The sequence below is a fragment of the Catharus ustulatus genome, chromosome 5, assembly GCF_009819885.2.
Source record: "Catharus ustulatus isolate bCatUst1 chromosome 5, bCatUst1.pri.v2, whole genome shotgun sequence".
NCBI lineage: Eukaryota > Metazoa > Chordata > Aves > Passeriformes > Turdidae > Catharus > Catharus ustulatus.
In genome coordinates, this window is record NC_046225.1 from 53,122,230 (window position 1) to 53,148,422 (window position 26,193).

The 26,193-nt window shown below is 40.7% G+C and overlaps 1 protein-coding gene across 4 annotated transcripts; it reads left to right on the top strand.

Annotated features, from left to right (window-relative positions):
• On the top strand, nucleotides 1-26,193 carry RELL1 (RELT like 1). 4 transcript variants are annotated; one of them, XR_004418011.1, is made up of 8 exons: nucleotides 1-122; nucleotides 12,515-12,754; nucleotides 14,475-14,546; nucleotides 15,838-15,895; nucleotides 19,360-19,599; nucleotides 20,268-20,454; nucleotides 20,945-21,027; nucleotides 23,744-26,193. XR_004418011.1 is itself a non-coding variant. In XM_033060677.1 (8 exons), the coding sequence occupies exons 3-7, from the start codon at nucleotides 12,577-12,579 to the stop codon at nucleotides 20,446-20,448; spliced, it is 729 nt and encodes a 242-aa protein (XP_032916568.1). In that variant the 5' UTR covers nucleotides 41-122; nucleotides 6,228-6,348; nucleotides 12,515-12,576; the 3' UTR covers nucleotides 20,449-20,454; nucleotides 23,744-26,193. The 4 variants fall into 4 exon arrangements, 2 of the variants coding, with proteins under 2 accessions (XP_032916567.1, XP_032916568.1); XR_004418010.1 differs by having other exon boundaries at nucleotides 20,945-21,013; XM_033060677.1 differs by lacking the exon at nucleotides 20,945-21,027 and adding an exon at nucleotides 6,228-6,348 and having other exon boundaries at nucleotides 41-122.

Below are 26,193 nucleotides of genomic sequence, written 5' to 3' on the forward strand. Positions count from 1 at the left end.
GCCAGCGCGGAGCAGCGCGGGCGAGGCGTCGGGAATGGCTCCGGCAGCGACCGGCGGGATCCCGCCGACTACGCCAGCGCCGGGCCTGACGGGTGACTGGCTGGGCAACAGCTCCGTTCCTGGTGGGTCGCTGCGGCCTCGGTCCTTTGCCGAGGTGGGACGCTTCAGTCCGCGACCCCCTCGGCCCTTGTGCCGCTCTGCGGGCTGTGAGCTCGCTGGGCAGTACGGCCTCACTCGCCGCTCGGATGTCTAGGCTGACCCTGCTGCCTCTGCCGGGGCCGACGCGGTTTCATCGGGGTCCCCGGCGTTCGAGTCCCTGCGGGGGATATGGGAGGAGAGCGGCAAGGCAGGGGCGCGTTGCTCTCCGCCGCAGCCCGGGGCAGCCCGGGGCAGCGGGCTGGGAAGCGTTCGAGAGGCAGCGGCTGAAGTTTCTCTCCTGTCAGCGGAGCGCGGCGGGGCCGCTCGGGGCGGGCGCTGCCGGGCCCCGCTCGGGCGGGCTGCGAGTGCCCTCAGCGGTCTCACGGTGCTTTCTGTCGCGACAGCCCGGTCTGGGGATGTAGTAGGTTATGGCCAGGAGTGGCGAGAGATAAAAAACAAGCCCTAAAACTATAATGAGCTGTATGAGCTGGCAACTCTTCCGTAGTTGATTCACTTTAACTGGAATCGGATGGCTCTTGAGAGATAGAAGTGCACTAAGGAATTGTTTCTATTTTACCCTCACTTATGAGGTTAAGCTTGGCTTAGTGTTTAGGTTTTGAAAACGAAAAGTTGACTGTAACCCTTGAGAACTCTGAAGAGCTTTTGTATGCGTACAGTCGCCAGAGGAAGTCAGTTTAAAATGACATTTTCTTTGTTTATGTCCAACCACAGCTGTTACGGTACTAGTAATCTCTGAATGAAACCGAATTGCTTGTATAGTCTGAAGTGCTTTTTTTGGTGCATTGTCCATGATGCTCAAACACTTGTATTAAAAATTGATACTTGTTTCCACTTTCAGCTTGATTGGCTTTATTACCTTTGGGTGGTATAACGTAAGTAAGAGGGTTTGAGAGTTAACTTTCAGCTTAGTGGAAACAGTTAAGATGGTCATACTTACTAGCAAAGAATAAATCCAGAAATGTTTCTTTCCTTTCTGGTGTTTTTATATTTGTATATTGGTGCAGGCAAGCTTGGTCAGGCACCTTGAATCTCAGATTTTTGTTGACTGCTAGCTGCTGAGGACCTGAGGTTTTCTATGCAAAGGTAGGAGGAGGAGAGAAATTGTGAATTTTTCTTCTCTTCTCGATGACCATATATATGTATATATATATTTTTTTTTTAACAGGTAAAAAACAGTTTGCTCTTTGGCTGTTACTTCAGCATATTACTGCATGTTTATACATGCTGTGATGACTATACAGTTTACCTACTAGTGGTATCTTGAAGAGACTGTAAACAGATGTTTTAGTAAATGAAAGGATGTGTGTATGTAGGTTTATACAGACTTTTTACAAATGTTTATACTTAGAATTGCTTTATTGAGCTTGAAGGCGGGTGGAGAACTCTTGGCATGCTAGGTGAATTTGTAGGATTTAATAACTATAGCAGCATTTTAGTTCTCTATTTAGGTGAATGGGATTGTACTTGTGCAGGCTAAAAGTTGGCAAGTCTAATGAGAGATGCAAAAGCTATGGAAGAATTTTCTTCTCAGAGTTTTACAAATGCTTTCTGTCAGTGTTTCTGCTTTATCTCAAGATCACATAATACCTCTTCACACTGGAGATACATTGGTTTATGTTAAAATTGACTTTTGTTTCCTGTAAACCAGTAACGATTGTTGTTAACATGCATAAATTCATTGATATAATATGCTTGATGGCATTGATTTTGTGCTGCTCACTAGATGCAAATTGCTCTTGTAGATTTAACCAATGATATGCAGTAATACTAAATAGCTGATGTGTCCAGGAAGGATTTATTTTCATTGCTTTTTAATGACCATACTGGTGAAATGTCCTTTATTAAATGTACTGTAGTTGTTTGCGGGGTGTCTTTTATTTGAAAACTGAAGTTTGAGGAACAATTTTCCAACAGAAATGCAAATGTAACTCACCAGTTCTGTATATTTTTGCCATAGGAGCTATATGCTGCTCAAGCAATTACACCATAAGCACTGCAATTTAGTACAGGTAAATAGTGAACCATAAGCTTTTTGTATCTGTATATGTTAACGCAGCATTATCAAACCACATACTGTGTCGCTCAAAGAACAGACTAAATCTTACTTCCCTTTAAATTTAAATGTTTCCCTTTCTCAACAGGACAAAACTGCTCTATATACTGTTAGTTTGTTTTTCTTCTCATTGAATTCTAAATAATGTCAGATGCCTTCATTGTGTGGTGACTCATAATTGATTAGGTTTGGTCTTCCCTGTTGGTTCTTAAGCTCTGTCTGGCTGTGAGAGAATTGCAGTGCTTATGGCTGCAAGTAGGACCTACCTTACATAGCAGGTACCTCCTTTCTGAATCCCAGCCTACCCTCAGGCTTTCAAAGAAGCCAGTCTAAAACTTTCTGCAGACAGTTTACTGAATGTATTGATAGGGTGTGTAATTCAGAAAAAAATGGCATTATTAAAGAACTTGTCAGGGTGGAGACTTACCTCTCAGAGTAGAAAGCTCTCTTTCCAGACCGCCTGCAAAATTTGCCCAGTCAGAATTTTTGTAGGGACTTCGGTGAGCCAGAGATTTTGTCTCTAATGTGAGGACTCTTAGCAGTTTGGTGTTAGGTTCAGGTGGGTCGTGCCTGAGATTTGCTGCCTGGGTCATACTGTTGGTGTTCAAAAAGTAGGTGCACTCAGAATGAGCTTTAAGGAAATGTTGCTCATCCTTCTGCTCCCTTTCTTGAGATTCTGCTTTTGACAAATCTGATGGAGGCTTTGAGGTCTGTTCTTAACAGAAATTCTTAATCAGCCCTGCTTAATCTCTAAGGCTGTTGGCAGTGTGTTATTAGTTGTCAGTATGTTCCTTCATCATGTGGCTTCCTTTTTGTCATCTCACTTCCTGCTTATTTCATTTCTGGTTGTAGGTTCTGATTACTACAAGGAAACTAGAAGTTAAGTGGAATTCACAAATGTGTTGAATGTTCTTCTTCGATGATAGGTGCTTTTCCTTTGTTATTCACTTTAAGCATATTCCCTGAAGTACAATTTCCTTCAACAATAGACAAAGCAAGTGGTAGGGAATAGGTTTTCCTCACTTAAGAGTTTTTTTTCTCAAGAAAATAAACTTTTTTTAACCTTTTCTTTACTGACTTTTGTAGTTTGTCTTCTCTCTTCTGTAACTATCACCTGACTAGTAAAGCAGAGATGCCCTAACTTTTCCTAATGATTTTTTTGTGTGTGTGTTTTGGGCAGTGGTATATTTGGTCTTGGGATTGAAATTGCGTGTAATTTCATCTACTAGCTTTGCAAAAGCAATTTGACTGTAATGTCCACAATAGATAAGAACTATTTGAATCAGATAACTTGTAAAAAGTATATTTATTTTGAAGTTGCATCAAACTGTTCTTGTTAAATTTACTATTGGTAACATAATTAAAGGCATATATGAAATGAATAGAAGATTACCATCAGTCTGCGATTTATGGAAATTATTTCCCTGCTAAGCATCTGAATTAAGAATCTAAGAAAAATAAATTTGACTTGATAATAGAAACCTCTACTGCAGCTCTAATAGAATGCTTTATCTCTGAGTAAGTTGAAGGTACTGAATGAAAGTATACAACTGATTTAGAACTTCTTTCTTTTAAGGAAATATCCACCACTTCTGAAATGCTAGGGGATACAAGCTGGCATTGAATTAACTTCATTAAAACTCAAGTTTTTAAGAGTAAAGTTAGTTTCTTAAATTCTTGAGACTGAGGTATTTAGTGTGTATTTAGGAAATTAAGCTAATGAACAACGAGTTTTTGTTTTTATGCCTGAATTTAAAGCATGTAATTTAACATGAAAGAAGTTTTATGCTAAATGATATTTAAAAAGAATGCTGTAAATGAAAGAGCAGGTCCAAATTGAGCAGTCTGTTCTAGTGAAGGTGTCCTAGCTAATGGTGGTGGGGGTTTGGATTATAGAGTCCTTAAGGTCCTTTTCAATCCAAATCATTCTATGATCCATCCACTTTTGATATCTGTCCTGGAGGTGGGAAGTGTTGTTTGTGTTTAATGTACAGTATTTCAGGAATCCAAGCCGCACGGAGTATAAGCCGCAGTACCGGTGCGTCGACAACGTTGATGTCTTTGTCAATAAAAAAGCCGCACCTGAATATTAGCCGGGCTTCCTGCTTCTGCCATGTTCCCCTGCGCAGCTGGGCTCCCCCACACTGCTAGCCCTGGTTCTGCTGGGCTCCCCTCCACTGCTAGCCCCGGTTCTACTGGGCTCCCTTGCACTGCTAGCCACGGTTCTGCGGGGCTCCCCTGCACTGCTAGCCCTGGTTCTGCCGGGCTCCCCTGCCCTGCTGGCTAGGGCTCTGCCACCCGCCCCCCGCATCGCTGGCCCTGCCTCTGCCAGGCTTTCCCACCTCTGCCGGGGCTGACCAGGCTCTAGCTTGGCTTGGGGCTGCTGCGGGCTCTCACTTCCGTGTTGGCAGCTTTTAGAATATTGTTAATATATTAGCCACCCTGGAGTACTAGCCGCACTTCCGGGTTTCCACCAAAATTTTGGTGAAAATGGTGCAGCTTGTATTCGTGAAATTACTGTAGTTCAAAATATGCTTCTTTTAGAGCACCTCCAGGAGTCAGCAAATGTTGCAACTTTGTGCATTATATAAGGCGCACCAGACTATAAGACGCACTTTTTTTTTGCAGCGAGGAGCTGCGTCGCACTCAACAAAGTAACTAATTAGTAATGGAATCCCCCGATCGTGGAATTTACTGGCAGGTGCTCAATTTGCAAACATTTTTCACGAATTGGCATAGGCTTTCAAAGGCAGCCCCAGGTGCCCTCCCCGTGCAGTGGGCCCTGGCACTCCCACCCGCCCCTGGTGCCGGCTGGCGTGGCTCAGCACAGCCGTGGGGCCACCTCTTCTTTGCGGCTCCGTGGTACCGCGGTGCTGCTCCCCTTTACGGCTCCGCGGAGCTGCCGTGCCACCTGTCCCTCACTCGGCTTGGCACTCCCGCCATGCTGTTTCCCCTCGTGGCTCCGTGGTGCCATGGTGCCGCCTCCCCTTTGCTGCACAGGGCTCCCATGGCGCCAGGGCTACGGTGACTGGGGGGGGACTGTGGCTCGCGGTGGCTCAGACCGACCGTAGCTCGCGGCTTCTGTGGCAGCCCGCTCCCTCCCTCCCTGTGCCGTCCCAGCGCTCCGGCAACCCCGTGCAGCTCCGGGAACCCCATGATCCCCCGGGCTTTTCCCCTGCGCCGGCGCGACCCCGGCAACCTGGTGCTCCGGGTACCCTGTGCCGTGCTGGGAGCCCCGCGTCCCCCCGGGCTTTTCCCCTGCGCCGGCGCGGCCCTGATGCCGGCGGGCTCACACCGTGCCGCCGCTGCCCTGATGCTGCCGGCTTTCCCCTCCCCTGCCTGGGATGCGCCGCTGGGCTTTCCCCCCCACGCCTGGGCTGCTCCGCCGCCGCCAGCTTTCCCCCTGCGTCGGCGCTGTCCCGATGCCGCTGGGCTCGGCCTAGCCCGGTGCTGCCCCGATGCCGCAGCCAGGCGGGCTCTGCTTGGCTCGGGACTGTTGCGGGCTCGCACTTCCGGGCTGGCAAATTTCGCAACTTTGTCTATTATATAAGGTGCACCGGACTATAAGGCGCACTTCGGGTTTGGGGGAAAATTTTAGTCAAAAGGGTGCACCTTATAGTCGTGAAATTACTGTACATTGTTGTTTATGGGCCACTTTCTATAAATTAAACAATACAAAACCAAGTGGAATGTGCTTGAAGTAATTGGATGAGTGTAGATTGTACTTAGATTTAGTATAGCAGATTTTGAGAAACAGTGCATTATTTTAATGCTGAGTTGTATATTGCTAATGTAAGAACTAAATTGTTTTGATCTTGGTTATTAAAAGGATTTGTTTTCCAAGAATCTGAGTTGTACTTTAAGGAAGATAGGATTAAGATTAAATATTGCTAGAAATTTCTCATGTGCTTTATGAAGAGTTTGTCTGGCCATGTAAAAACTGCAATTTAAATGAAGCATGAAGTATTTTTTCATTTATCTACTAATTTTTTCCATTACATTCTGTTTCCTGAAGGTGCTGTTAATTGTCTTGAGCAATTACTGAGCTGGAAGAAAACTACCTTTGTATCTGAGTAACCGTGATTAGAACCAAAAGACTTGTCTGAGGTTGACTATCTTTGTATTTTACTTCTTAGGTAAGGATTAAATAAGGCAGGCAATGCTCAAGTACTTGGCATATATTAATTTTAAAGCAAATGAGTACATGGGATCTGAATTAGTAGCATGAGTGCAATTTATTATTTACAGCTTAAGCATCACTAAACGTGCTGAATATTGCTCCTAAATAATTTAATTTAGATCACATCTTCAAGTAATTTTCATATGTAGACTGGTATACAATGACTGGTATATAAAAATGCCGGGACATCAAAGCACTGAAACAAATCAGTTCTTTTATGAATTGACTCAAGTCAAGGAAGATTGCTGTGGCCTGATTAAAACCGTTGAGAAGCAGCAGCATACATCATGAGAATGAGATTAACTGTCAACAGTCTGATATAAGCATACTGTGCCTCTGGGGAAAGGGAATAGGGAATGATGTAGCTGCGACTTGGGGCATAAAATATATTTCTCATTTAGACACTCAAGGCTTGGCTTTGCATTGTGTCATAATTGCTGAGGGTTTTGAGGGCAGACTGTAGGTTGTTTGATAATGAAAGCTGAGTGCTTTGCTCTGCTCGTAAGATTACACAGCACCAAGGATTTGATTCAGCTAAGTTAATTTCTTCTAGGATGTTTTTGCTTTGCTTTTGGTGAATTTTTGTGTCTGAACTAAAATGAACGGCATCAAGCAATTTCTGGACTTTGCATACATGATGTGTTTTATAGAAATGTCATTGATATAATGTTTCACTAGTAGTGTTTGTTTCTTGTTGAATTTTAATGGGAGAGTTGATCTAATTATAACCAAAGAAAAGTCACATAGGCCTGTGTAAATAAGCTGGTATGTTGAAGTATCTAATTTAATGAATTTTTAAATGAAAAAAATACTTCTAAGTATGTTTTCCTTCCTAGTTCAAAATTTATGTCAACTTTAACCCTATTAATAGACTAATCAATAGTACAGAGTGTTCAACTGATAAATTATGATTTTTTCAACATTCTTCTGTTAGTAAAAAAATGCCAATATAGGCACAATTCTCCTTTCAACTTGCATAGGGTGTATCTATTTGAGCATTTGTTTAGATTATCATCACCCCTTGACCACAGATGAGATTTTAGCTAATGGGATTTTATCATTGGTGTTCCATGTGTCAGTCTACAAGCAGAAGTACCAAATCATAAAACTGATTATGTAGCAAGAAAAAGAAACACTAACAAAGAAATTCAAACTGTGGTTCTTGACATACAGGCTTTTACAAGTGCTGTACATTAGGTAGGCTGGAAGTCTCAACCTGGGTGGTTCCTGACAGATTGCGCTTTTGGAGGGTGGTGATGGTGATAATTGTATTTATGTTTTCAGGGGTTATGTCAAGCTCGGAGGGGTTTCAAGTTGAGGATTTAAAAATAATTACATGGGACACTATACTTTTTTAATAGAACCATTGAATGCTGAGGGTTGGAGGGGACCTTAAAGATCGCTCAGTCCCAACCCTCCTTGCACCACCTCCCACTAGACCAGGTTGCTCAAGGTCTTATCCAGCCTGGCCTTGAACACTACCCTCACAGTTAAAAATTCCTTGCACATAATTAATGCTACTACCTTTATTTTTTGAACATGTTCTGAGACTGTGGCTTCATGTTACAATTACTCTGGGAAACTTTGTTCTAGATGTACTTTGCTATCCTTGGTCATTGTTATTTCCCCACTTCAGCATACTCAGTTAGTGGATTGTCTTGAGAGGCGTTTGCCAAACCTCAGGCTATACTGATTCAGTAAAATGACTGCTTAAAAGCTAAAGACTTTTTGTGGATTTTTTCTTAAAATCAGATTATCTCAGTGATCCAGTTTAAAACTGTTTTGAGGGCTACAGTCTGTCAGGAACACAGCGAGTGGGGTAGCAGGGAGCTGAATGGGAAGGGATCTCCTAAAGCCCTTTGCATCTGGAGGAATTGCAGTGAACCACGACTTGGAAAGCCTGAGGCATGGACCTCTAGCCATGTGATAAGGCCTCCTTGCTCTCTAGTTTTGGTGGGAATTGACTGCCATAGTTATGGAGAAAATAGATACAGTAATTTCATGACCATAAGGCGCACCCCCTGGGAGTCGGCAAATTTTGCAACTTTGTAGATCATATAAGGCTCACCGGACTATAAGGCGCACTTTTTTTTGCAGCGAGGCTCCACCCCCAGCTCCCCCTGCACGGTTGCTGGCCGAGGCCCCGCCTCAACCCGGCAGCCATTGACCCTTGGACCCGCCTGTACCCGGTGGGGCCGGGCTATGCCTGCCACTGCTGCATGCGGCGTCCCTGGGGCCAAGGCATGCCTGCTGCTGCTCCGTGCTGCGTCCTCAGGGCTGGGCTATGTCCGCCGCTGCTCCGTGCAGCGTCCCCGGGGCCCCGCTGCTCCAGGAGTTCCCTGGTGCTCCAGGTGACCCAATGCTGGCAGGCTCACCCCGTGCCACTGCTACCCTAAAGCCGGCGGCTTTCCCCGCCCCGCGTGGGGGCCGCCCCAATGCCGGCGGGCCCACCCTGTGGGGCCACCTCCCCGATGCCGGTGGCTTTGCCCCCCTGCCCGGGCTGCGCCACTGCCCTTTCCCTCCCCCGCGCGGCCGCTGCCCTGATGCCGCTGGGCTTGCCCCGACCCGGCGCTGGCCTGATGTTGCCGCCGGGTGGGCTCTGCTCAGCTGGGGACTGTTGCGGGCTCGCACTTCCGGGGTGACAAATGTCACAACTTTGTACCATCGGATAAGGTGCGCCGGACTATAAGGCGCACTTTCGAGTTCTGGGGAAAATTTTAGTCAAAAGGGTGCGCCTTATAGTCGTGAAATTACTGTACTTGTTTTGGCAATGCATGACTCTTGCCACAAAGAGGAACAGAAAATCCTAAAAGTTAAGTTCAGTAGATTTTGTACCCATGAAATAGCTTGACTAACAAGTGGATGTTGATATTAGGGAGGTGTTTCCCATTCATTCTTATGGATGGATACAGTGCAACAAAATCCAAAGTCTCTACCTGTTGTCTTATATTTGAACATGAAATATACTTATTTATTAATACGCTTGTGATGTATACTGTTACCATTGGATTTCTTAGATTCTAAGATGTTGTGGTCATCCAAGTAATACTTCTCCGATGTGATGGCTTTTCTCCTGCCTCGAAAATAAATGAAACTACTTTATTGATTAAATGGGGCACCTTGTGGCTGTTGCTACCTGATGAGTTAGAAAAGAAAAGAAATTATATTTTGGTCTATTAAAACATGAATTGTAAATTCATAGAAAGCAAATGAACTGCATGCAAGATCAGCCCTCTCAGTTATATGATTGTATCCTGTGCTCTTTCCTGTCTTTTGTTTCCTTGTGGTGTAAAAAAAGTGTTAAGCTTTAGATGTTTTTCAATTGTGCTAATAAGGCATACGTTAGAGCTTCTGAAGGTTATGTGTTGGTAAATTCTGCATACAGTCATCTGGATTGCTGGCCTCCTAAAAGTGAATAGCTTTCTCTTTTTGGTTATGGGAGCAAACTAGACAGTCTCATTTTGTTCAAAGAAAATATCCTGAGATTCTGTTTTCACATTTAGTTTTGAGATCTGTTCAGTAATTTGTTTGCACTTCATTCCATTTTCTGAATTTCTGCTATTTCCTAGAAAATTATTTTAGCAAAATGCTTAATATATATTTTTTTTTTTTTTTTTTTTTTCTAATTGGGGTTTATCAGTTGTTATTTCAAATAATTTCCATTGTTTTCACTTTGAGCAAGTTTTGTGTATTGCATACTACTCAACTGACAATTCAAGATTGTTCTGAAAAGTTCAGAAATATTTTAAAATATTTTCTGTTACTAGAGGAATAAAAAAACCCTAGGCTAAATATCAAATTTCTGTTTATTGTCCGTGACCTTACTGAGGTTTCTCAAAAGCAGTTTAGTTACGCAGCCAGTGCAGAAGATGTTTGTGGAATAATGGTCTTTCTGCAAATTTGTGGGTGCTTCAAATTTTTTTTGTTTTTGAAAGGAAAGGATTATTGTTCTAGACATTTGTGTTGTGAAAGTGTCCCTGTCATATACAGTAATTTCACGAATACAAACCGCAGCAATTTGACAAAAATTTTGGTGGAAACCTGGAAGTGCGGCTAATACTCGGGGGCGGCTAATATGTGAATAATTTTCTGACATTTACAACCCCAGACGTGCCAGCCAGGGCACCGAACCAAGCACCTGCCAGTAAAAGCCGGCATTCCGCGATTGTTACAGTGTTACTCTGTTGCCCTGGCTCCCTGCAGGCAGCACGGGGGGCAGGGAGAGAGGCGGGAGAGCTCTCTTTCCTCCTCTGCCACAGCCCAGGGCAGAGACGGGGGGGCCCCGCGCCGCCATTGCCGCGGCCTGGGGAGGGGGGGAGAAGCCCGCGCCGCCATTGCCGCGGCCCGGGGAGGGGGGGGGGAAGCCCACGCAGCCATTGCTGCGGCTCAGGGAGGAGGCGGGGTGTTCTGTGCCTGCCCGCCGTGGCAGGAGCAGGCAGGCTCCATCCTGGCCCCCCGCTGCCGCGGCAGGAGCGGGAAAGCTCCGTCCCCACCCGCCGCCGCTGCCGTAGGAGCGGGGGAAGCTCCGTCCCTGCCTGCCACCACGGGGCAGCGCCGACCCGGGGTGACCGAGCCCAGTGGCAGCGGCGGCGGCCGGCCCCGAGCCCCGAGCCCAGTGGCAGCTGGGCCACCTGGTCCCGTCAGCAGCCCCTTGCGGGCCGAGCCTGCACAGCCTTAGCTCAGCCAGTAAACCCCGCCCTCCCGCGGTTCTGTTACTGTTTGGCAACTTTGTTGCACGTGGATCCTCGCTGCGAACGGCAGAGCGGCTTATATTCGGGTGCGGCTTATTTATGGACAAAAACCGAAATGTTTGCCAACACCCAGAGATGCGACTTATACTCAGTGCGGCTTGTATTCGTGAATTTACTGTAAATGATTTTCTGGCGACTCTTCTATTCTTCAACGAGTTTAATGAATGGAACAATTGTGAATTTCCTTGTCCATTTCAATACAAGTAGATGGGAAATAGATGGATAAAAAACTAATGCTTTCTGGTTGTAATTATTTCCTACTCAAAAAATTGTTTTCAGCTGGAGTGGAGGAAAAGAATAGAGGTAGAAATCCATGTTGGGGTTAATAATGTTTAAGTCTTTATTATATGGGGAATGTGTATAAGCTCTAAAGGTTTGCAAAGGTTTTGAGTATGCAACATGTAATTTTTGATTTATCTGAGCTATTGAACTTTTTATACTTTTATATTTGGTATGTGAGAAGATAACTGAGTTTTTAGTTTCTTTGTGTGTATTGGACATAAAAGTGTGTTAATATTGGAAGGCATTGTCCAGAAATGTGGAATGTTCATCATATGGATGGAGCTTACCTGCAAAACCTACTCTAATGAGTGCTGGTTTGTATCTGATGTAAATATTCTATACTTCGATAGGTCAGAATCCCAGTTTATAACATGGAGTTTACATCTGAAATTCAGAACTTAAATGAAACAAAAGTACTTAATTGTGGATATAGTGTGTGACAACTTAAATTCTTTGCAAGCAAAAAGAATTCTTTCATGTCCTGTTTCAAGTTTAAATACAAAATGATTTCCAAATCCCAGACAAAGAGCGAGCCCCCCTTATTCTGATGAGGAGGGATTAGATCCTCTTTCTTTTGAGAATTCCTACTGTCAAAAGAAAAATAAAAATTAAGGCTATTTCTTTCACATCTGATAATTTTTCTATGCAAGGGTCAATATTAAATCCTGTATTTACTGTCATATTAGGGAAGGATTCACATTTTTTGGGTAATTTTGAATGAGCTTAGGACTGGAGGAATGGTATATCATTTTTCTCACTGATGTGAACAAAAAGCAGTGGTGGTGTTATTCTTCTGTGAAATATGTGAGCCCTCTGTTTGAGATTACAAACCTGTCAGGGTGCAATATGGTTGGTTCTTCACCGTTATATTGAAAAAATATCACACAAGCTTTTTGGATGTTGATGTTTGTAACTGTTTGATGAAGGGGGAATACCTGCTGTTCTGGTGTAAGTTCTTGGCCAGCAGAGTATGTGTTGTCCTCGTCATTGCAGAAGGTACTGTGGGGATTTTTTCAGGCTTCTAATTTTCTGAATTCTTTCAAGTGATTTACAGTGTATAGTGATACATGCGTTTATTGATTTACATAGGTGGAGAGGTTCCGTGGGTTTTGTCAAGCCGTGGCTTACAGACAACTACTTTGGCAACTAAAATGGATGGCAATGATGGCAAGGCTGAACACCTAGAGTATATTGCCTTTGCTTTGGTTCCTATTTTCTTCATCATGGGTCTCTTGGGGATCCTTATCTGCCATATCCTTAAGAAAAAAGGATATCGTTGTACAACAGAAGCTGAAGAAATAGAAGAAGAAAAAATAGATGAAAAAATAGGTAATCAAGTCTAATAAACAAATTCCTATTTCTGTGCATTGCAACTACTTTGAAATATTTTATTGCGAGACTTCTGTAATTTCTGTCTATATTTGACATCAAAGCAGTGTTAAGAATAATATTTTTGTTACTACATGTCACTTGGGGTTTGATCTTTGCCAGGAATGTTCTACTTTCCCATGCAAGTCTGCTAACATTAAGTAAGAACTTACAGAGGGATCAAAGTGTCCATGTATTTGTTGGCAACTCCACTGATGGAGTCACCAGATCATTTTTTCTGCAGTCTACATGCTGTTAACAACAAAGTGTTAGTGCACATAGTACTAGCTGAGAAGTGGCAAAAACCTGCCATTTAAAGGCTAAAATCTTAGATTTTATGTTTTGCAATCTTAATTTGTTCCTGTTGTGCTGTCATTCTCATCTCCCCTCTCTTTATGAAACCAAACGTTTGGACTGAATATCTTCATTCTGATTTATGTAATACCACTTACAATTTTTCCTTAAAGATGCCTTTGTTTTTACCCTAACGTTTCATTTTTGCCCCTGTTTTTATTGTTCCTTATTCCCATCTATTCGTACTTGGGGGAAAAAAGGATGTTATCATGTGGGAAGGGCTATAGTAACATGGTATAGCATTTTAAAATGTAAGTAAAACCAAAAGTCAAGTCACTTGTAAAAACTCCTCTTCCTTTCTCCCAATTAATTTCTTTCAGTAGGTTCATAATGAGTGCAAATTACAGCCGCTCTGTGGTAAGGGTAGAGCCATGTGGTGCAGTAATGATGTGTCAGTGTGTCCTTAAGCATTAACTGCCTGGGGCAACTGAGCAATGGGCGCAACTATCTGATCTGTTAGTTCCCCTGAGTGGAACAGGGGAGTGGTAATTAAACGGGGACATCCCCTATGTCGCAGTGGCAGAAGCTAGCTTCCACATTGCAAAGTTATAGGTATTAAGATTAAAAGGTATTAAGATGGGTATGGAGGTGGGGAAGCCCCTAATTGACTACATAAGTGAAGAATTTGGAGTCTAGCCAATCAAACTTTCCTTGATCCCATTTTTTAAAATTAAGCATTATAACAGTTATTAGGGGAGGGCACAGTTTTGTCTCTTCATTGTTTTAGTTCCCCAGTTGATCTTCAGTCTTTACAAGGTATTCTAGAGAAGCTTTTAATATTGCTAATGGGTGCATTATATGCCAGTACTTTTCAATTTATTTAAAATTAATCAATTGTTATGTCCTTGTAGATGTGGTGAAAATCTTAAATTGAATCCCCTTCATACTAAAAGCCGATAGTACCTGTTTTAGAACAGTGATTTGAGATAGTAATGTTTTGGTTTGTTGGTTGTTTTTTTTTCCCTGCCCGTTGTCAGGATTAGAAATGCTGCTCTCTTGTTTGTCTCCTCCTTACTAGCTAGAGAAGGAATTTTAAAGTATGTTTGTGAAAATACTGAGCTTAATTAATTCTTAACTGAATTTGTTTGGTCTGATGTACAGATGATAAATCTCTGTTCATAGTTTTTACTGGATAAGGACGGTAAAGTCTTACCTGTGCTTTCCCTCCATAGTGACTCCAGATCTTGCCTATTTTTTAAAATGTAGTTTCTTTTGGTTTTTTGTTTGTTTTTGGTTGTGACTTTTTTATCATTATTTGTTTTAAAAATAGTTCAGTTCTTGATCCATAAAACCAAGATACTGACAGCATATTTATTTCTTTGCACAGAACTGAATGAAACTATACATGAGAATAGTGACACTGTGGGACAAATTGTTAACTACATCATGAAAAATGAAGGTATAGTATTGTGGCATTGAAGTTAAAAGCCCTTGTGATGCTATTCCTTAACAAATACAAATAGTTTTGATAGTCTGATGTGTGGTATGTTCATGTGCTTTCATTTAATAACCAGTTTGTTCATTCTTAGCTCTTTGAAATTGTCTTTACAAGGCCATAACTTCAAGGACAATTACTTGAAAATTGTTTTCTATGGTAAATTCAGGTCATGCATTTCCAGATATTTTAACTGTTTAGGTATTTGGGTTTTTTGGTTCAGCCTTTTGCTTTGTTTGTGAAGTAAAAACTCAGTGTTGCTTTCTTAGTGGTAGTGTTTAAAGCCTGTTGAAACTTTTATGTTTTGAGTAGATTAAACTTCTTGTCCTGAAGTGATGGTTGCAGCTCTTGTCTGATTAAAGGCTTGTGCATAATTGAGACAGTTGGATATATAGCAGTAATGTTTTATCAGTACATGTTATCTGCATGTGTGTGTAAAGAAGAAGATGTGCCTGAGAAAACAAAATCATAGTTAAGCACCCCGTGGAATGCTTGGTTAGATCAGAATATATTTGCCCAATAGAGGAAATGTTTAGGAGTATGGATGTTTTTATAGCACAAGAGCCTTCAGCCTTTTAATTTTACATTTGTATAAATCAGAGTTCTAACCACTGAACTGGCTTGGCGTTACCTCTGAATGAAGACTAATCCTCTGGAGAAGTTTTTGGGTTTGCATGTGGTGATTTTTTCTGTGATTTTTTTGTTTGTTTGTTTTGTTTGTTTGTTTTGTTGGTTTTTTGTTGGGTTTGTTTGTTTGTTTGTTTTGTTTTGTTTTTGGTTTTGTTTTTTTCCCGAGACTGTTACTGCTTTGAGCTTGTGTATTTTTCCTGGAGATTGGGATTAGGTAGCTCATGATAGGAAGTGAACAATTGGTAGTTCTTGGTTGATAATGAATTTGCATTTTGTAGGGCTCTCTTGGACTGATGTTTTTAGGCTGAAGTTGGGTTATATGTGTGAGGTGATTCAGAGGTCTTGTTTGAGAGTTCTGTGTAGATGGCTGTGTTGCATGACTTGCATTCCACTGGAGTGGAGCTTTGAGTGCACTATGAACAGCAGTTTTAGTAGTTTATGTTAAGACTACCCATAGAATTATATTAACTTTTTTCTGCAATTTTCTCTTGTGCTTTTTTTGGAGATACATAATGCAGTCATCTTTCTTTTAAATGAAATTTCTTTGAGGAACTTTAATTTTGTTTTTTTTTAAATAAAGTTAGAATGGTTCACTTTTGAAGAGTTCTGTTTATTCTCATTGCAGCAAATGCTGATGTGTTAAAGGCCATGGTAGCAGATAGCAGTGTCTTTGAACCTGAAAGGTAATTACTCCTCATTTTAATGCATGTTTCCTGAGGCAACTAAAAGCATACGCTTCTGAAGGACTTTGTTTCCTGAACACTTCTAAGACTACATCGCTTACTTGAGTTACCAGCTAAGAGGATAATACTTTGATTTTCTGTTGTGCCTGAGTCCTTAAATTTAAACATACACCCTAGGTTAGTGACTGACTCTTGTGTTCTAGGTGCATGATACAGTTTTACTACATTTTGGGCTAAAGATTGACAGATGCTGCAAGTACTGGTTTACTTTGGGGTGAAGTTATGTACAGGGTGGCTTAGTCCAAAGCTACTCTGTCTTCAAAGAACAGAAGAGCACTCATTTCATTTGTATAGATGCTAACTTGAGACGTCTTTTTCTGTGTCTCCTTTTGGATTGCATTTTTTCTTTATAATTGTGGCAATAGACTTTGGTTGACCTACTTCTTAGGATTTTTCACTGCACACCTGTTTAGATACTTATGTAGAGAAAGCAGCTCTGCCTTAGGTGCACTGCATGTGTGAAAGAACTTGTAGATGCATCATATGTGTAAAAGTGCTTGTATCTTATATGAGTGCCTTCAGCTATATCTAGACTACTCTCAATACTCTTCATATATAACCCTGTCTTCACATTCAAGGCAGAGGTTATGAAAGTTCAAGTACCCCTATAAAAGAGATATATAGTTTCAGCAAAACAAAGAGTTGAGTATGTAACACTTAAACACCTGTTCTAATGGTGAGAGGCTTGGTTATTGAAAAAACCCCTGAATTTCCAAAGAGATTTATTCTCAAGTATAGATATTTTAAAACTTCTTTGGTTCTGTAGAAATATTTATTTTATTATTTTGCATGGGCATGTGTAATGTTACCTTGGGCATTTTAGACTATAGTTTCAGTCCAGAATTAAAATATGAAGTGTAAGGAGGAGGGAAAATTATGTTCTTACAGAATCTGACAGATACTCCTAAAGCTTTTGTAATCAAGTAGAAATCCTCTGTATTTTTTTGCAAGTTCAGTGCACTATGAGACTTCCTAATTATAGAAACAGTTATGGCTGAGTGAAATCTATACTTCTCTCACTTGAAGCCATTAGATCTGTCTTTGCTTCAGGTATTGAACAACTTTGATTTTCCTTAATAGCATTTTTTTATTTACTTGAAGACCGTTAAATATTTCTTGTCAATATTTTTATTTTGAAAATAAATATCTGAGTAACTCCCAGTCTTCTCTGGCATGTTTTACTTTTTTAATTTGTTCTTTCTCTTCCCCTTTGGAGTCTCTGCAGTTTGTTTGTATCTTTCTTGAAATAACATTTCTAAATCTGCATGTGTCATGATAAATGCTGAGTAATGTAAATTTAGGTTCACAGGTTATACTTCTGTTTTTTCCACTGTTTTGTTTTTTTAAAGCAAGACTGTTACTAATGATTAATGTTCAACTCATGATCCTCTTTTTCTGGAGAACAGTCATCTGTCTTGTTTTTTAATCTAGGTTTGTGTAAAGGCTTTCTGCTAAAACACTAACAATTTTTGTTGTTTTTACTGCAATGCATGCAATATTTTTTAGTAAGATTTGTGTATGTATGAATGTCTTTCATATGCATGTTCTCTCATCATTCAAATTTCTTATCTTGACCTCTACAGTTGCTATGGGTGACCTAAAGTCTATGAGTACTTTAGCTATTCTTCTATTCTGTTACCCAGTGAACTATTTAAATCACTGGATATCACCAGCACAAAAACCCCACATTTATTATGTCTTTGCAGTTTCACAGCAAAGAAATCAGATATATCACTTTCTGTATGTGTTGTTAAATTTTTTTTTACAAGGTGTGCTGCCTTACTCTACCGTTACTTTACCTTTCACGAGCTCTGGCCTGCTGTGTTACAAGATATTAAAATTGATTATGAAGTCCAAAAAAGTACATGTGGTTTCTATCTATGCTAGCTGTATTTCTCTTTTAGAGGAAAAACATTGATTTGATTAGATTATCTCAAATGCCTTTTGGAGGTTGTGCTGCTTTTTCTTTCTTTTTAGGTACTTAACACTTTCCCCCTGAAACTGAATGATGTTTTTTCCTCTTGTTGTTGTGGTACACATTTTAGCTTTGCCTCCTTTCAATTTTGTGGGACTGTGCTCTTCTTCTGCAATTTCCTTAAGATCCTGTAACAGTTCTGAAATACTTTCCACAGTTTTCCAAGGTGGCTCTTTTGTGAGTGTGATGAGCTTATTAAATGTCTTCATCAGTATTAGTTCACGTAACCTATTCTCTTCTACTTTAGCCTGATATATTCCCCGTCTAAATTTCTTTGTCTTTTGTGTTAGTTATCTTAACCACATGATTGCAGGTGAATCAATTTGTGAAAGTGATTCTACCTGCAAAAATATACAGTAATTTCACGAATGCAAGCCGCACCATTTTCACCAAAATTTTGGTGGAAACCCAGAAGTGCGGCTAGTACTCCAGGGTGGCTAATATATTAACAATATTCTAAAAGCTGCCAACACGGAAGTGAGAGCCCGCGGCAGCCCCAAGCCAAACTGGAGCCCGGCCAGCCCCGGCAGAGGTGGGAAAGCCTGGCAGAGGCGAGGCCAGCGGTGCGGGGGGCGGGCAGCAGAGCCCGAGCCAGCAGTGCCGGGGAGCCCGGCAGAAGCGGGGCTAGCAGTGCAGGGGAGCCCGGCAGAACTGGGGCTAGCAGTGCAGGGGAGCCCCGCTGAACTGTGGCTAGCAGTGTGGGGGAGCCTGGCTGCACAGGGTAGCATGACAGAAGCAGGAAGCCCGGCGGACGGGGCTGCCCAGCGGTGTGGGGGAGCCCAGCAGAACTGGGGCCAGCAGTGTGGGGGAGCCCAGCAGAACTGTGGCCAGCAGTGTGGGGGAGCCCAGCAGAACTGTGGCCAGCAGTGTGGGGGAGCCCGGCAGCGCGGGGGCCTGCAGTGCCGGCCAGGGTGAGCAAACGCGGCGGCGGCGGTGCAGACGGGAGCGGAGGGTGAACGAGCCTGGCGGCGGCAGCGGCAGCACTGCCTGGCCGGCCCCGAGCGGCCCCGCCGAGCCGTGGCGCTGAGCTGGGCCACCCAGCCCCGTCGGCAACCTGCCTGGCCCCGCCCTGAGCCAGTAAACCCCGCTATGCCGCGATCCTGTTACTAATTGGCAAATTTGTGAAAGTTGCACACGGATCCTCGCTATGAACGAAAGTGCGGCTACTATTCAGGTGCGGCTTTTTTATTGACAAAGACATCAACGTTGTTGACGCACCGGAAGTGCGGCTTATACTCCGTGCAGCTTGTATTCGTGAAATACTGTACTACTGGAAGGAACCATAAGCCAGACATCCTCACAAATAAACGTTTCCTGTAAAAACTGTTTATTCACTAGATGTAACTGGAGGTTGGATTTCATACTTTCTCCTTTTTAAGAAATAGTATTTTATAGTAAACATTAAATTCTCTATTTCTTTTTCCTACAGCCCATTATCTCCTACCTCTCCTGAGAGTCCAGTGAGTCCAGGGACTCCTTTGTCACCAGGTGTTGTTCCATTCAGACACAACTGCAAAGCCCATCACTTCCACACTGTTGGAGGAGTGGTAGAAAAGGATGTTTGTACTCGCTGTAGTCACAAGCGATGGCACCTTATAAAGCCAGCTCAAAAATCCAAAGAGAACAGGAGAAGTCGTATTGGAGAAGTTACAGTCCTTTCTGTGGGAAGGTAAGGCTTAGGTTATTTTGTTGTATGCTTGTCTTAGAATGATGCAGTGGCCAGTGTTGGATCAGATATCCACTGATGCTGCTCTGTTTATAATGTCAGTGTTTGTTTGGTTTTTTTTAATAACCCTGTTACTATTAGACTGAAGTTATTTCTGGAAGAAGTAAATGTGAGTTTTTTTCTTTTTAAAGAACTATGTGAAAAGATGGAGATTTACTGTGCATGTAAATCTAAGCCTCTTGCTCATTTCTTACAGGCTAAAAAGAAACAAGAATTGCACACTAATAAATTTCTCTTGTTTGTGAATTTGGTATTTCTCAAGTAAGTGTGAGGCTATAGAAACCACTTCATTCTCTTTGTTATTTTTAATTCCTACCTTATATTGTAGTTGTCTTTGAAAATTACTATTCTAAGAAGTATGCAGTCTATGTATGCAATCTGTGGATTCTTCTACCTTGGGAAAGTGTGATTCAACAGTAGTGTGTACTAGAAATACCTGTAGGTGATAGGAAAGAAAGATGCTCTGAAGTGAAGCAGGGTCCATGTAGGTGTCTGCTCTAACATCTTGTTCTTGGGACCTGGGAATTTGTTTTTGCCCATGCTATTTCTCTTGAGAATGATCTAACTCATCTGTGGGGAAATACAAGTGAAATTTCTTTTGCTCACCTCAGATTTCGGGTCACAAAAGTAGATCACAAATCAAACTCCAAAGAACGGAAAAGCTTGATGTCCGTTACTGGCGTGGAGAGTGTCAATGGTGAGATGCCTGCCACGCCTGCAAAACAGGATGTGAGTGAAGCACCTGCCACACCTGTGGAACAGGACATGCAAGAGAGGAGAAGCTCAGAGTAAATGCAGGTATCAAACATTTGAACTATTGGAACTCTTACTGAAAGTGTTATATTGTGAAACACATGAGAGTAATCAGTACAGTTGAATATGCATCAGTTCTGTGTGAAAACTCATCTTTCAATTTCAAAATTCTCTACACAAGTCTGCAAAAATTGCATGTGGTCACTCAGCTAATGATAAATCAGGAAGGCTTTTTTTTGTCCACCAAATTCTTATCTAATTGTTTGAAATTAGAGTAGATGTTGAAATAACTTTTGTGGGTGTGGCATCTCTAATCCAACAGATAAAATGTCTGCATATTAATTTTTTTGACATTAAACAGTGGCTCAGATTTAGTGGCAATGTGCTTATTTTGTTCAAAACAAACAAGTGCTGCTGACAGTTGTATCACTGGAATAATTACAGTTATTCATTAATTATAACTGTTTCCTTATGTTTGCTGCTTTGTACTGCATGCTTGTATGAGATGATTGCTTACTAGATACTTCTCTGATAGATCTGTGGAGCTTTGACTAATAGCAATGGAGTCACATGAAACTGCTGATCTCACAGGGATCTGAATAAGGTTGGGGTTTTCTTGTGAGTCATTAAACTTCAGTGAATTGCTTGAGTTACTCTGTTAAGCATGGGAAAGATATGCCTGGCATGGTTTTGAAGTGCGATCCTTGCTGTGGTTTTTTTTTTTTGCTTTTTCTTTAAGCAGTTTAAATTGTTGTGGGGGGAAAACCCTGGAAGTTAATACATTTTGTCTCTATTTGATGACATGCTGATGGATAATACGAAGGAGAAAGGTGATTTTACCCAAATGTGATTCAAAATTCGGGCTTGACCCTTGAGGAAGAAAGGTTCTGGAGTGACATAGTGAAGGTGCTAGAGTTGAAGAAAGTGAACAAAGTGCACCGTGCCAAACTCTGTGTGCTGAGAGAGAGGATTATATTATGTCGTGTCAAACTATTGGTAACCTGAAATGGAAGAGGTAAATACACAAGAGGAAATTGTGTCTGTTTAGAAAAGCAACAAGACTCAAATGCCCTTGAGTATCTTGAGATTAAAATAGAGAGCTGGTGTGCAGTGGGGTATTTCCTCCCAACCCTTACTGGCAGCACAGGTTTGACTCTTGAACTAAGCAGAGTGTACTTGTCTGGCCTCCATGCCTCATCCCTAAATTATACCCAGGTTTTTTTAGCCATTGCTGTAGAGGAAGGGAGACTTGGAGATGTGGTATGTTTCCAAATAATAAAAAAATTATGGAGGGTAATGAAGTAGATTGATTTTTTTATTTTTTTCTCAGTCAATAAGAAGACACTGATGGGCTAAATTGCGAGGAGGTGGAGCTCAGGTTTCAAAAATTAAGAAATTGGAATAAGCATCTTTATTGCTGGACGTTTGTAAGACCAGACTGGACAAATGCTTTCTATGCCAGTGTTTTGCTTTTTGATCTGTAGCACATTTTGGCAAATCACAGGTGCCTAGTGGCTGCTGTTTCACTGTTGCACTGAAATCTGTGAAAGTCAGTGGAAGGCAAATGGTACTCCTATTTTCTGATTCAGAATAATGTCCTTGTGCTCAAGGTTTTTTTATGTTGGTGTGGTTTCTATTTCTTCCCTTTTAAAAAAATCAATATTAGCTAAATGCAATAGGAGATAACATCTTCCTTCACTAAATTGGCATTTCCATACCTAGCTAATTGTTTTGTTAGTTCTGTGACAATTTTAATTCTTTTCTGTATCTCTAGTGGGAGATACAGAAATATCATCAGATTGTTCATAATATGATTTTTTTTTCTACTTAAAGTCAAGCTAGTTATCTTCTCCATAAGCCTAGAAATAGAAAGAATAAGGCATATATGAAAATAAATTCCAGGGCACTTTGATTAAAAAAACCCCATTATTTTGAAATCACTTAAAATGTTTTGTAGTCCAGTTTTCTCTCTAATTTGTTCTTCACTCTACTAAATAGGAAAGCTGTTCCCTGTAATTACCTAAAAGTTCCATAAATTTAAACCATTACTACTTTAGTTTAAAAATAAGCAGTTCTCTAGAGAGATATGATAGTAAACCTATAAAAAAATTGTCCATCTATGGTGGCTATTTATTGTAGAACCTCCCTTAGGATTAAAGTTTTGGCCCTTCTGAATATAAATGTTCTAATAGCAGAGAAATGGCTCAGCAGAATATTTTAATGGTTTCTCTAGTCCAACAGAGCTATTTTGTAAATCGTGTGGGAAGCTAGCCAGGTGTGTTTGATTTGCACTATAAAAAGTAAACAGATCTTGCTTGAGAAAGGGCATGATATTTTTCCCTAACATGGTTCTGGATCAGTTTTTGTCTCCTCTCATAAGGAGCTGTTGATGTGTAAACAGATAGTAGTTAGACCTTTACTTCAACTACTTATTTCAGATTTCTAATTACAAAATTATTGTAGCCCAGTTTACTGAAACTGAATAGATAAATAGCATTTAAGACTTTTGTGCCTCTAGTCAATAAATTCTGATTAAAGATTGTAGTTTGGGGGAATTCGGCTCAGGTCTTCAGATGCAGAGGAAGAAGGCAGTCATAAATGTGTTTAACTGCTTCCAGAAAAGATTTTTGTCATTCAGAGGCAGTAGATTTGTGCCTTGTGGCTGACCTTAACCAGTGTTACTGAGGGTTCCTGTATGAGATGGAATTCCTGATTTGGACAGTACCTGAATGAAGTAGCATTGCTGATTGCCTGTATTCACTGCTACTCTCAAGTCCAGGGTTTTTTTCTCCCCTAAACTGGCTTGTTGTGAAGCGACCTCTACAGTGGTTCGGTTTATCTAGTGTCCTGCTGGCTGCATCATTGGAAGTCTTAGCATTTCTTCTCCATGTCTTCAAGGTCCATGTTCTCAGCAGACTCCATTTCATCAGTTAATTTTATTTTAAATATACTTAATGGCACATAAATAGATACACAGCTGATAATTGAAGTCAAAACTAAGTTGAACTCTTGCACATCCATTTTAAGCTACTGGGTAAACAGAAACTGGTACTAGTACACTGAAGCAATGTAACATTTTCCATTTGTAGTGCTTTTTACTGTGGTGTGATTTGTCAGTTTGTCCATGTGTTTGCATTTCAAGAGCACTAGCTCAATTTTTAGTTCCTCTTTGTGATTTCACATGCTAAACTTGGAATGCACGGCAACTACTTCATGTGATTGTGGCTTCATTTTTCCATTACAGAGCACCTGCTAACTTTTTAATTGGTGTATCCATCCTAAAACCAATTTTGCTATTTAGGTTTATTTTTAGAATTGTTTTCTTCTCTTACAGGTGGAACTTTTAGAAGAAGATTGTCTGCAAGCACTTAGGAGAAAAATGAAAACTCCCAAGAGATACATAATATTTAAGGAAATGTATTTAAGGCAATGTAGCATTTTACAGATTCTGTGATGTCATTCCTGCAAGGTTAAACACTTAGTGGTTTTTGACCAGTAAAATAGTGAGTTTTAGACACTTAAATACTGTTGAGCTGTATGGACATCATAACGAATGGCTTCATCTTGGAAAGAAAACACGTACAAGTTTTTGGACAGGGAAGGTAAAGGCTTTATCAAGCCTTAAACTTTTTTTGTACTTAAACAAGCAATGATGAGCTCAATATTAAGAGTAATACAATTACCTCGTGGATAAACTGCATTCTTCCCCAGTGGTCCGTCTGGATTTTTCTTCTCCCCACTCCTGAATTGAAAAATATTTACTGAAGAATAAAGCCAGCCTTTGAAAGATGAAAATATTCTTTTAATCTAACTGGTTGTAGCCAAGTAAAACATACATGGAAGTAATTATGTCAACCAAATATGCATGTGTGCCTTTAGTACATAAGCCCTCAAACTCTGTGCAGAGTACCTCACAGTAGAGACTGGTTCAGTTATATGCAGTTGTTAAATTCAGTTGTTGTTCCCCAGACCTGTACTTTCCCCTTAATACTTAACATAGGCTGAAGAGCATCTTTTCTTACACAGTTGGATGAGCTCTTGTGAGGTTACTTTCCTCAAGGCCTTGTGTTCTCCTGTTTTCGTGTAACTGCTTACTCATATTTGAAGAGTGCCTAATAGTTCTGCTTTTCTTTTTTTTTGTTCTTACCCACAGGTTCCTTATTAAGCTAAGGCAACATATTTCAACCCTTAGATAAGGAAATGGAATATTGGGCATTAAAAAATGTATGGAATATATACTAAAGTGCTTCAGAGTGGCTTTATTGGACTGAGGGTAGTTGTATTCATTGGCACCAAAATCTTAAACCAGTGTCACTCCTTTCATATTTTAAGTGTGTCTTAATGCTAAAATGACCATGGTATTGTGATGTTAATTCTCTGTATCTGCTTATGATCTTGGCTTTGTACTGTTACTTGTTTTTGGGAGGGAAATCTTTGTAATACTTCAACAAACTTTTCTGTGTAGTAGAAAATCATATAATTTGTTCTAAGTGCCTAAGAATATAATGCATTTTAGAGATTGCACTATATTCTGAGAACTATAACTTAATCTTTATGAACTCAGTGTATGTTTTTGAAATAGATTTATTTTAAATTGATACCTTCATTCTTTTTAATATAAGTGCTCTAAATTTTGTTTCTCCTTCATATCTGGGAATTGTGTTTCTTCATTCTTCATCGATTTATGTGTTAACAATCAGTGTGTACAAAATTGTTCTTCTTGCTTGTGTATTAATTACTCCCATGTCTTGTCAGGAAACATCAGGTTTTTTCACTCTTGCTGCAAGTACGTGCTGCTGATGGTCTTCCTTTTGTCTGTATCCACAAGATACTGACTGGTCCTGTCAATATGTACTTTTCAGCGATGCCATATTTGCCATAAAAACCCGCCACTACCCACCCAAACTTTGAAAATAATAAATGTTTTATTGTTCTTTTTAAAATGGATATTCTTAGAGATAATTGCCTGTCCTTGAGAACCCAAAATAACTGACCGCGACTCTAACTTCAGTGTTTAGCACTGCTCCCTGCTCCCATAAATTTAAAATCAGCTTGTGAAATCTCTTCAGTATTTAAGTACAACATAACATAAACACCATCCTCATCTTACAGGAATACATTAAGCTTCACATGATTATTTGTGTGAAGAATATTTCTAGAAAATGTAATTAGTATTGGTTGTAATAGTAAGCATTCAGTTTCCAAGAGATTGATAGCTTTGAGTATAAAATGTTGCTGGAAAAAGGGAGCATTGGAGGAAACAGCAGTTTTCAAATAATTTTCAGAAGGAAGATACAGAGTGTCCCCAAAGCTTTTTCTAAAAAAAGGGCAGTTTGTCTTGATACTGTATTTTGATGCATGATGGTTTAGTACTGCAAATGAATGACAAAAGGATGGAATAAAGTTTAAACAGTAATATGTATTTTTTTACTTATTTTAAAAGGAATTTCTATTTTGATTGCATTGAAAATACATGGAATAAAAGGGATGGAAAGATGTTGTATATGTAAAACATTGTTTACCTGTATAAAGTAATTATGTAAGGTATTATAAGACCCGATATGTGCAAGAATTGAATTGATGCATTGCTACTTAAGTAAGAGAGGATTTAGAAACTGTGCCTGTTTTATTGCCTTTAACACTACACTGCTATTTTGTAGGGGTATGGATACTGCCATATTAGTCTGCTTTTCTTAAATTTGCTTATCAAATGTATTTTTAACAAAATAGTTTATATACAACTTTTATACTACCAAGCAGTAAATAAAAAATATTGATTCTTAA